The sequence below is a fragment of the Eptesicus fuscus genome, chromosome 22 (genome assembly GCF_027574615.1).
Source record: "Eptesicus fuscus isolate TK198812 chromosome 22, DD_ASM_mEF_20220401, whole genome shotgun sequence".
Lineage (NCBI taxonomy): Eukaryota > Metazoa > Chordata > Mammalia > Chiroptera > Vespertilionidae > Eptesicus > Eptesicus fuscus.
In genome coordinates this window covers 10,357,238-10,369,315 of record NC_072494.1, presented here as the reverse complement: position 1 = coordinate 10,369,315, position 12,078 = coordinate 10,357,238, and the positions used below count along the sequence as shown (strand labels likewise).

At 42.6% G+C, this 12,078-nt stretch overlaps 1 protein-coding gene across 1 annotated transcript in view; it reads right to left on the bottom strand.

Annotated features, from left to right (window-relative positions):
• TTF2 (transcription termination factor 2) overlaps nt 1-11,793 on the bottom strand; it is a 35,656-nt gene extending 23,863 nt beyond the window's left edge. Inside the window, exons 1-5 of the mRNA XM_008147222.3 lie at nt 11,754-11,793; nt 11,571-11,673; nt 9,497-9,583; nt 2,376-2,442; nt 165-1,160 (exon numbers count right to left, since the gene is read on the bottom strand). Of these exons, the coding sequence (XP_008145444.2) occupies nt 165-1,160; nt 2,376-2,442; nt 9,497-9,583; nt 11,571-11,673; nt 11,754-11,781 (1,281 nt within the window). The 5' untranslated portion in view covers nt 11,782-11,793. The remainder of the gene's footprint in view (nt 1-164; nt 1,161-2,375; nt 2,443-9,496; nt 9,584-11,570; nt 11,674-11,753) is intronic.
• Nucleotides 11,794-12,078: the final 285 nt, after the last annotated feature.

Here is a 12,078-nt window from a genome sequence, read left to right as displayed (position 1 = left end):
CTGATTCACCAATCCTGAAAATATAAACATAGGAAAAGGCAGAAACGAACACCCATCTATGGAACTTTGCTCACATTACCATCTTTAACTCATTTGTGGAGTCCCTATCTGCCCAGAGTAAGCAGAGTCCTAACCTTCCAACGGAAGCACCAGGCAGCACTCACCTTCTTTTGTTTCAGTTGTGTTGTGAGGGACGCACGTTGGGATGCTGGGTCTGAGGGTTCTACCTTCCTGGAAACACCTGAGGCAGGAGACATTTTTCTTTGCACAGTTTGACCAGGGCATTGGGGGGTCTCCTTCTTTTGTGAGTCTGAAGTCGTGTCTAAGAATGAGGGGATCCTTGGCTGAGAGCAAACAAAAACAACATCATCTTCCTCACCACTGCTTGTGTCCGCTTCTCGCCTCTCTCCCAGGGAAGGCCCTGCAGCCGGTGGCGCAGGCTGGGTGGCCGGCCCTTTTGGAGCAGGTGCAGGATGGGCCTCTGCTTGCGCCTGGAAAGGGCCCTGGAGCCGCCTCTCCTGGGTGGCCTGCGTGCTGGGGTCGTCCTTGGCCTTTGGTTCTCTAGCCTCCCGGCTCTTGGGCTGCTCCTTGCTGAGGTGTCCTGCTTCCGGGGGCTTGTTTATTGGGTTTTGGCTGCGAACAGTTTGAGGCAAAGGCCTGGTTTTCTTTTCTCTCAGAGGTTCTGATTCTTTTTGGACATAATGACTCTCACCGTTCAGGTTCTCCCGAGGAGCCGCAGATGGTTTTCTCAGCTCATTACCATGGCACTGCTTGGATTTCATCTCAGGAAGGTTTCTTTTGTGCATCCCTTCAATTCCCTTTGCTTCACACTGGAGCTCTGCTTTCTCCCCTCGTGGCTTCTCTTGACCTGCAGATTTTTCCTTTACCGCCCGGCCAGATGAGAGATCTTTCTCCACCCAGCAGTTAGATTCAGGCTTCTGTTCCTTCTTTTGATCCAAGAGTGGGTCTTCCTTTTCCCTTTGCTTCTTACCAGCCATCTTTTCCACATCTTCACCTTTGATGAGCTGTTTCCACAGAGATGGTTCTTGATTCTTGTCAAGTACCTTGAACGGGTTTCTCTGCTTGATGGGAGGATAATGAGATGGCTCAGATGCATGCTGAGACTTGCTGGTTACAGAATGCTCTTTGGAATTAGGATCCTACAGGAAAAAGAACATGATCCTATATAATAAAAGGCTAATATGCAAATAGACTGAACAGCGGAACAACCTGTCAATATGACACGCACTGACCACCAGGGGGCAGACGCTCAACGCAGAAGCTGCCCCCTGGTGGTCAGGGCGCTCCCACAGAGGGAGCACCACTCAGCCAGAAGCCGGGCTCACAGCTGGTGAGCAAAACGGCAGAGGCCTCTGCAGCAGCACTAAGGATGTCCACTGCCGGCTTAGGCCCGCTCTGGACAGTTAGACATCCCCCGAGGGCTCCCAGACTGAGAGAGGGCACAGGCTGGGCTGAGGGACCCCCCACACACACACACCCAGTGCATGTATTTTGTACACTGGGCCTCTAGTTTAATATAAGATATTAATGCAAACTTCATTTCTAGAATACCTTTTTTTTCCTGAAGAAATGGAAACAGTAAAAGCATTACAATATTTCTGAACATGCCTGGGACTATCCCTGTCTCTAGAAAAGACTCCTGTCAAACTCATGAAGTATTTGTTTCTTAACAGCACTTTCAATGCTTGGCTCCTTCTCTGTCCATGATCACTGCTTCCCAGGCATCCAGGAAATGTGCTATCTAAATCAAAGAGCTTTTCTAATAGCAACAGCCACATGTATTCTTTTCATGAAAAACTATTTGCTCAATATGAACTTTTCCCCAAACCAAATCAAGGTCCTATGCTTAATTGATTTGGAAGGTCTCACTGTGGAGTCTAGAATCATAAGTTCAAGCTATCCCTCCATCAAAACAAGTCTCATCACTTCCCTAGATCTAGTTTCTCACCTACTGGATATCTGTGGGATCTCTCCTAGTTCTCACATTCTAAGAGCTTATGAATTATAATCAGCTTATACCAATATCAAGGAGATATCAGTATATAAAAAGATGCTGAAGTTAGTCAAATAAATCTAAATTTTCCCCTAAGTAGGAGAATATTGACTACATTTAAGACCTCCGAAAATATTTAGGTAAGTAAAATAGAAGACAATTAAATCTTTACTATAATCAAATAGTTCTTTGAATTAAAAGCCATAACAGGGTCTATCTTCCTTAAAGACAAGAACTGCCTTTCAGAGACAGTATGATGAAGACCAATCAGTTTATGTTGTACTTCAAAGTTTTTTCAGGTGATGCCACAGATTAAACAGTCTGAACAGAGCAGGTCTGAAAACAGGTAAATAACTCCTACCTGCCATGGGATATATCCACACCATTGTTTCTTCTCAGCCTTACTTCTAGTGCATCGGAATAACAATCTAATGTAGTATAAAACACAAATAATCAAGGATGTGAAAATCCAGTAAAACACATGTAAAAGCAAATACTGATTCCACTATAAGGAGAATGTAATGTCTGTAGCATATTAATTATTTTCCAGGATACAGGTTATAAACAACAAGGATGAAGAAACCAGCCAGAGGAAGCCAGACATCTTCAATTCAGTCTCTTTCATCAGAAAGCACATCCTCCCTTCTTCCTAAAGGCTGGCTGTCCAACCCAGCACCACACTGTCAGGCAGGCTGAGAGGATTCGAATCTCAGCCCTACCACATAATTAGCTCTGAAAATGATGACACCATATTTGACTGGTCCCTGTGGCAGTTTACTTTCCTGTAAAATGGTAAAAAGTAATAATAATCATCTATAATAATAAAAGCATAATATGCAAATCAACCAAACAGCCATCCAGACGTCCTTATGGACAACCTTCCGGACGAAGCCGGGGCTGCAGCCACAGGATCGAAGCTGCGAAGGCCTACTCTTGCATGAATTTCGTGCATCAGGCCTCTAGCAAATAAATAAGTACCTACCTCATTTGGTCGCTGTGAAGATAACAGTCAGATCAAAGTCTGACCCATATTAAGAACTTAATAAATAACTGCAGTCATTACTCCACTCCTGCAGCCACAGGGGCTTATTCCTATATCCAGACCTCTGCTTACACTCTGGAACACTCCCTTGTCCTTATCTCTATCCAAATCTTAAAGGTCATTCAAGGCCAAGTTCAAGTCTGAATTCCTCCACTTTCTCAGTAATCTTGATTAGCAATAATCCCTTACTGTAGGTCTTAAAGTCACAGAAGCATCTGGCATTTGAACACATCTAATTTGGCCTTCTAACGTGTGCAAATAGGACTGCTTAATGACCTTCCTATGTCTAGTTCTTACCCAGTTTTGTCATAGGGCACTTAGGAATATGGGTTCACTGCTTTAACACTAAAACCCAAGTTGAAACAAAAATGAAAATGTATAAAATGAAACTATAAATATCCTAAGGGACAAAAAAAGATGAATATCTTGGTAATCCTAAAGTGAAGGCTTTTCTTAGCATGACATAAGACTCTACAGCTGAGAGATAAAGAATTCGGTAATTTGGACTACTTAAGTTTTAAACTTCCATATAGTAAAAATACTATAAGCAAATTCTAAGACAAAAAGCAAGCTGGGAAAAGTAATTGCTACACATATTTACAAAGGGCTGATATCCTTTACATACAAGGGTTACTCCTATTGTACAGCACAGAGAATGATACTATATAATACCTACTAGGTACTGGCTTTATCGATGTGGGTTCTTTAAGGGTTGGTGGGGCCTGAGGTCCTTCTGGCTCATGCCCTAATGCCTCTTTGTCAGCAGCCTAGGTAATCTTCATTGGGCTAGATAATCTGCATGCCAAATTTACCCAAAAAGTAACCACTCAAGGAATTTTCTAGACATACAAAGATTCAAGTGTTATTAAAAATAAAAATTTTGAGCATACTACTAAAACCAGTTTTCTTAAAGAACTAACTTGTATTATTATTTATAGGCAAAAGAGTATTATTTCCACCCATTTTGATCCCATATCCTAGAGAATAAAAAGTAAAAGGGCTGGGGGCAGGGAGAGAAAAAAAGAGAACATGAACTCAGAGCTCAATGACAATGTCCCACATTTGTAAATCAGGGTGTGACACTTTTATGTGGCAAACACGCATATCAAGGCAAGAGTTCTTCCCTCTGGTTCTACTGAATGACTAGCATAGCTTCCTTCATTGCCCAACAGAGGGCCATGGCTGAAGGACCAGTCAAATGCTGGTGAGTGGTACCATCTGGTGTTTACATTGGAGAACTGCACACAAATGCAGCTGCACTCCAAGGTGTACAGAAGGGGCGTTACTTTGCTGCACCTGTCTCCTATTCAGGTTAAGCTTTACACATAATGGTATTAATTTGGGGATATAACGTACCGAAGTTCTTGGAAAGAAAAGCCAGTGTGAGGTCATTCTCCAGACTACAGGAGTTCTGGTTAAATGTATTATTGTCTGCAAAGGACATCATCATCCATGGGCTGTGTACTTCTGCTTATATTCCCCGCCTATACCACATAGCTGGATACATGTTTTTTGTTGTGGTTGTATGCTGCAGAACTTTATTTTATTCATCCTAAAACAACCTTTTTAAAGCTCTAGTAAATACCTCCTAGTAACAGTGTTCTGGATTTGGGCTAAAAGAATTACATTTAGCATTTTTTTTCTATTTTAAAACAATGATCACCTCTCAGCTTTACCTACCCAGTATGAAGAATATTAATGATAAGTTCTCAAAATTCCCAGTAGCCTAAACCTCTCTTCAAAGCTGCACACTCACTCTTTTAGCTGGTTTCACATTACGCAACACATGATTAATCCAAAGCTCTCCACATGATCACATCCCAACCCTTTCTTCCTATCTTGCTTAATGGTATACTCATCACCCATAAACCCCAACTCAGCAACCATTTACTGAGCACTGACAATAACCCAAACACCAGACTAAGTGCATCACACACAGCCCCACTGTGTCCTCACAACCCAGGAAAGTCGCCCAGGGCTACCATGATCACTATTCCTGATGAGAAAGAAGGGAAGAAGCATGCTTCAATGCCCTACCGGAAAATTCGTCTTATCAATTCTCTTTCAGCAAGTTTTCTGCAGTCTAAGTGTATCCAATTCCACTGCCACTGCCTCAATCCAAGCCCATTTTTCTCACTAGGTTTGAATATCAGCAATGTAACTCATAACCATGGGAACTTAGATTCCATTCTAATCTCTCTACATTTTCCCTATCTGTCTGTAAAACGGGGATATCGAAACTTATCACAGCAGAATCTATGACAATAAAAGATCATGAATATGCTATGTAGCTATTATTTCAGTGGTCCCCTTGCCTCCACTATCTTCACTTTCTAATCTATCCTCCATAGTTAGTTCTTCTTTTAATGCAAATTGAATAAAAAATTCTTCAGTGGTTTCCTACCACCTAGAACAGTGTTTCTGCATGACAGAGCCCCCAGTAGTTGCAAATGGTTTCATGTACTAGAAGCGTACCAGCCCCACTATATCAGAGAAAACAATCGAAACATGAAATTTTTAAAAATTCCATTTACAACCACATCAAAAACCATAAACATTGAGGACTAAAATTAGCAAAAAGGGTACAGAACTCCATAATGAAAACTATTCAACAATACTAAAAAGAAATTTTAAAGTCATAAATAAATAGACCATGCTCATGGATTGGAAAATCAATATTATTGTCAGTTCTCCCACAAATGATCCACATAGATTCAGTGTAATCCCAACAGTGCTTCCTGAGGAAATTTTAAAAGTTGATTCTGTGTTATATATGGAAATACAAAGGACCCAGAATAGCCAGTCTTGAAAAATAAAGTTGGAAGACACACACTACCTTATCTGATTGTGTAAGGACAGGCTAAGGCATCAGTGGAACAGATTAGTAAGTCCAGAAATAGCCCACAAATGGTCACCTAATTTTTTAAAAATATATTTAAAAATATATTTTTATTGATTTCAGAGAGGAGGGGAGAGGGAGAAAGAGAGAGAAACATCAATGATGAGGGAGAATCATTGATTGGCTGCCTCATGCACACCCCCTCCTGGGGATCAAGCCCACAACTGAGCATGCCCCTGACTGGAATCGAACCCAGGAAGGACCCTTTAGTCCGCAGGCCAATGCTCTATCCACTGAGCCAAACCAGTTAGGGCTCAACTGATTTTTTAATAAGCATTTCCATGGAGAAAAGAATGTCTTCAAAAAACAGCGCAAAAACAATTGCATAGCATTCATTTGATATTATATGGAAAAATAAACTTTTACTCCTATCGCATAAGATATCCAAAATTAATTTGAGGTCAACCATAGAGTAAACAAACAAATAAACAAAGCCATAAGCAAAACTATAAAACTTCTACAAGAAACAACTGGAGAAATGTATGATGTTGGGAAGGCAAAGATTTCTTACAGAGAAGACAAAAAGCACAAGCCATTAAAATGTAATAGCCGAAACCGGTTTGGCTCAGTGGATAGAGCGTCAGCCTTCGGACTGAAAGGTCCCAGGTTCGATTCCGGTCAAGGGCACGTACCTTGGTTGTGGGCACATCCCCAGTGGGGGGTGTGCAGGAGGCAGCTGATCGATGTTTCTCTCTCATCGATGTTTCTAACTCTCTATCTCTCTCCCTTCCTCTCTGTGAAAAATCAATAAAATATATTTAAAAAAGAAAATGTAATAAACTGAACTTTATAAAAATGAAAAAGTTCTGCTTTTCAAAACAGTTAAGAAAATGAAAATCACAAACAGAAGAAAATATTCAGAATGTGTACATCTGCCAAAGGACTTGTATAGAGAATATATAAAGAACTCCAACTCAATAATAAAAGACAGCACAATATTTAAAAGACAAAAAAAAAAACTCCAGTTTGGTTCAGTGGATAGAGCACTGGCCTGCGGACTGAAAGGTCCCAGGTCATACTGTATAATTCCATTAATGTAATATTTTTTAAATGGAGATCAGATTCATGGCTGCCAGGAGTGAGGGGGGAGTAGGAGTGAAGTGGGTATGGTTATACAAGGGCAACAGGAAGGTTCCTGTGGTGATCGAACTGTTCAATATTTTGACTGTCGTGGTGAATACACAAAACTACACGTGAAAAAACTGTACAGAACTAAATGTGTGTGTGTGTATATATATATATATATACATATATATATATATATGTATATGTATATAATAAAGAGCTAATATGCAATTGGTCATATATATATATAAAATAAAGAGCTAATATGCAATTGGTCATCACACCCTCACACCATCACGCAGTAACGGCTCAGACACTCTACACTGGGGAGAGAGGAATGGGGACCAGCCAGGATGCAGCCTGGGAGAGGGACAAGCTGCCCGCCCCGCAGTCCCAGGTGCCAGTGGCTGTGCTTACGCTTGCGGCCCAGGAGAGGGACAAGCTGCACACCCCGCAGTCCCGGGTGCCAGTGGCTGGGGCTGTGGCCCAGGAGAGGGACAAGCCGCCCACCCTGCGGTCCCGGGTGCCAGCAGCTGGGGCTGCAGCCCAGGAGAGGGACAAGCCACCCGCCCCGTGATCCTGAGCGCCTACAGCTGCAGCACAGGTGAAGCCGCTTGCCCACAGTCCCCTGTGGCTGTGGCCAGCCCAGGCGAAGCCGGCCCAGGTCCTGGGTGCCTGCGGTCAGCCAGAGGGAGGGAAGCCCAGGTCCTGGGTGCCTGCAACCGGCCAGAGAAGGGAATCGTGGGTACGGGTGCGGGGCGAGGCAGAGGCAGTTAGGGGCGATCAGGCAGGCAGAAGTGGTTGGGGGCGATCAGGCAGGCAGGCAGAGGGGTTAGGGGCGATCAGGCAGGCAGACAGGCGAGCAATTAGGAGCCAGCGGTCTCAGATTGCAAGAGGCAGTCGGACATCCCCTGAGGGGTCCCGGATTGGAGGGTGCAGGCCGGATTGAGGGAGCACCCCCCTCCCCACCCCCTCCCCCCCGCACACAAATTTCATGTACTGGGCCTCTAGTGTGTGTGTGTGTGTGTGTATATATATATATATACACACACACACACACACACACACATATATATATATACATACACACACACATATATATACACACACACACACACACATATACACAAATTAGTATAAGTAAAACTATCTTTACAAATAAGATCAATGAATTGTATCGATATCAATATTCTAGCTGTGATATTATACTAAATTTTGCAAAATGTTACCATTAGGTAAAGTCTACAGGGATCTCTCTGTATTGTCATAACTGCAAGTGAATCTACAATTATATAAAAATCTAAATTTAAAAAATGGGCAAAAAATTTAAACACATAGTTCATCAAAGATATACAGATGGCAAATGAGCACATGAAACAAACTGTGGAATTCATAAAATAGAATTCAACTCAGCAATAACAATGAATGAATTACTGATACACAAAACCAGATGGAGAATTTCACAGATACTGCTACATAAAAGTCAAACAAAAAAAATGTATATATTATGAATCAAAATAGTGGTTGCCTATGGTGGATGAGGAGATTAACTAGAAGCGGGTCTAATAGCACTTCATTAGGCAATAGAAACATTCTATATTTTGACTGGGGTCTTGGTCATAAGGATGGGTAAACTAGTATACTTCTCCCAAACCTCAACCAGTTGAAGACTTAAGATCTATGCATCTTATTGCATGTATAGCTCAATTAAGAAAAATAGTAAAACAGGCAGTATTCAGGTATGTAAAAATTGTGAAGATGGCCCTTGAATGCCTCTTTTTTGGGGATGGGGGAGTTGGGGGAAATAAATCTAGAATATATAAATTCCAAACTGCACAGAATATCATATAAAGACCATCACATCTGGCCCCTGCCTTCCTGGCCAGCCTTATCTTCTGAAGTCTCTACTCAAACATGTGCTAAACTATTACTGAACCAAATGCATGTAATTCTGTTACTTCGTGCCTCTGTACCCTAATGTAGAGTATTAATCAGTTAAATATGACCCCTCTCTTGCTCCTTGTGAATTCCTACTTATCTTTCAATTCTCATAAGAAATATCATCTAACATCTAAATAGACTTTCCTGCACTTCTGAGTTCCCATAAAAAGGGCAACTAACATTCACAGAGTACTTAACATATGTTAGACATTTTTACACATTACCTCATTCTATTACCAGAATGAGAAAGTAGACAAGTTAATGACCGTTGGTGGGCTGGTGTTACTGGCTACTTGAGCGCTGAATGGGGACAAAGGTGGAGCAGTTTAATCCTGAAATTTTGCTCAGCAGTGAGGAGTGACAGCTCAGACGATATCAATACATGTAAAAATACTGCTGTGTTCTTGTTTTTTTTTTTTTAAATAACGAGTATTAAAGAATCCTAGGAAAACATACCTGGCTCTAACTCTTCCAGGCAAGGAAAAAAAAAAAAAAAAAAAGAAAATGTACTTAGATGTTCCTTTTGGACACTTACCTATATTCTTTCGTGCCCTGGGGTGACAGTAAGCCCTGAAGTTCTACCACAAATCCCTCGTGCAATAAACAATGAGAAACAGGAAGGCTAGAGGGGGGGAAAAATAGAAATTTTGTTTTAGAAGGCAAAGAACAGAAGCAAACATCCTACAATTAAATCCAAACTGTAAGAGTCCAGGCATGACCTCCACTGAGTTTGTAAACCCCAGACATTTCATGTGTACATGCTCTCCTCTGGGGAAAGCGCCCACAGCTTTCCTCTTTCCCACCCCCCAAATAATGCGTGACAATACTCTTTCCTGATGGCTCAAAAGTTTTAAAATATACTGTGGTACATGACCTTTACATTGTAAGACCCCAGGAATGCCTGAAGTATCTAAGACTGGCTGGGCATTTTCCCCAGATTCTTCCATCCTCCTTTTTCCTTTCATAACCTGTTTGCTGTCACTTAGTGTTGTTCATATACCTACTGCAGCAACACACCCTAATTTGTTCATGCTTGGCCATAAACTTAAATCCTATCCTCCAACTTCTTATTATGAGAAAATTTGACATTTGAGAGTAAATTGGTTTAAGCGAAGTACTCTCCTTTCCTGACCTGCAACACTTTTTATTTTGCTTATATTCTGGTTACCAGGCATATTCCAAACAGATCAAGTTTATCCTTTACTGTATTCAAGTCAAATATTATTGTACTAGAGGTCTGATGCATGAAATGTGTGCAAGAGTAGGCCTTCCTTCCCCCAGCTGCTGGCACTGGCTTCCCTCTGGCACCCGGGACCCAGGCTTCCCTCCAGCCGCCAGCCGGCACCCAGGCCCTAGGCTTCCCTCACAGCCCCGGCTTCATCTGGAAGGTTGTCCGAAAGGACGTCTAGTCTAATTAGCATATTACACTTTTATTATTATAGTTTGTATAGCAGTACATTTGTATAAATGGCACTCTATATAAGGGTATCTTCCTTTTAATGTAAAACCAAGTCTTATGCTACCATTAATGCTTAATTACTACTAATATGAACATGCTTTCATGTTTCATGAAACTAAGAAGCTCAGTATAGAAACGAGAAATAAATAGCAAACCCTAACATAATATGCTACTGATAGCTTATTTTTGGTTGGTGCCTTCTATCTCAAGATTTGACAGTTTTACTCAAAATCATTTTGTATTTAATGAAAGTGGATCCCAGTAATTTCTTTCAATTAAAAACCTTAGTAGAGGGCTACCAGTAAAAGAATATTTTCTCGGAAAAGTTAACATCACATGTTGGAAAAATACTTTATTTTCTAGTTGATATCCATTATGTGCTTTACATGGTATAGAGAAAAGTTATTTTTCTTTCTCAAGTCCAGTAGAGAGAAGGAAAACATGTTTAATGATGTGATCGCTTTCAAGTCCTCTAGAGACTGTGGACAGCTGGCACTACAAAACATGAACACTCTGAGAATAGTATTAATTTTTCTCACTTTAAAAAAAGACACTTAATATTGCTGGGTCTCAGCTTTCCATTTTGTAAAACTCCAGTGCTGAAATCAGGTATCTGATTTCCTTTCAGCATTAACCCCTGAAGTAACTCGTTTCTTTGGATTATCATTATCACCACTTAAATGCAGAGGATCCTGTTTGTAGATGGGGCCAACGGGGTGTTTTAAACCTCAAACACTTAAAAACCAGTTCAGCCTGAAACTAATTCAAAACAAGGCCCAACTCCTTCCTACTCTGCCTGTAGGTCCTCAGTTAAATGGGGCGGAGGAGGGGAATGTCCAAGTTGCCTAGGCCGAACAAATAAATAGAAACCCAGAGCTGGAAAGGACCAGAAGGATTAGAGGTAGCCTATCCCCCCTTACACAGCTCTTGGTGACCCAGAGAGGGTAAGCAACCAGGCTCGGGTCACACAGCAAGCAGGAGCGGAGCGTCTCCCCAACACGCCCTGCGGTGCTGGGATTACCAACTACTTCAAGGGCCCTGGCTCCGCAGACCAGGGGCCCCAGCGCTCCTGCACCCTCTGACGCCGGGCGCCGAGAGCCGGCGGCTCCCCCCGGGAGGCCCCGCGAGGTCACGGGGAGTCGGGACCTACTCGGTGGCCTGCACAAAGTTGCAAGCGTCCGCCCGGCACACGTAGAAGCTCTTCCCTTTATTCGGGCCATCGCGAACGCCGGTCTTCAGAAAGCAGGAAGTCCCTGAGGAGAGAAGGTCGACAACAATTACGCCATGATAGATGGACCGACCCCGGGGGGGCCCTAGGACCCTGGCCCCTCACCATGCTCTGGACACCTAACTAATTCCATCACGTTCTTTCCGGCCTCTCCCACGAAGTCCCGCCCCAACACCTGCTTCCGCTTTTCAGTCGGTCCTCCAGAACCAATCATCAGTCTTAAATCCCCCCCCATAATTCCCGCCGTGGCATTAGCCCCACCCTCTCGCTATTACCAGCCAATCATACTGGAGATTGGCTCACCTCCAACCAATCATAGCTACACCAAGACTTGGCGCGCGCAGAAATCAAATCTGAGGCTGAGGCGCGAGGGCGGGGCATTTGGCTGGGGGGCGTGGCTAAGGCTGGAGGGTGGTTTAGACTAGAGGTC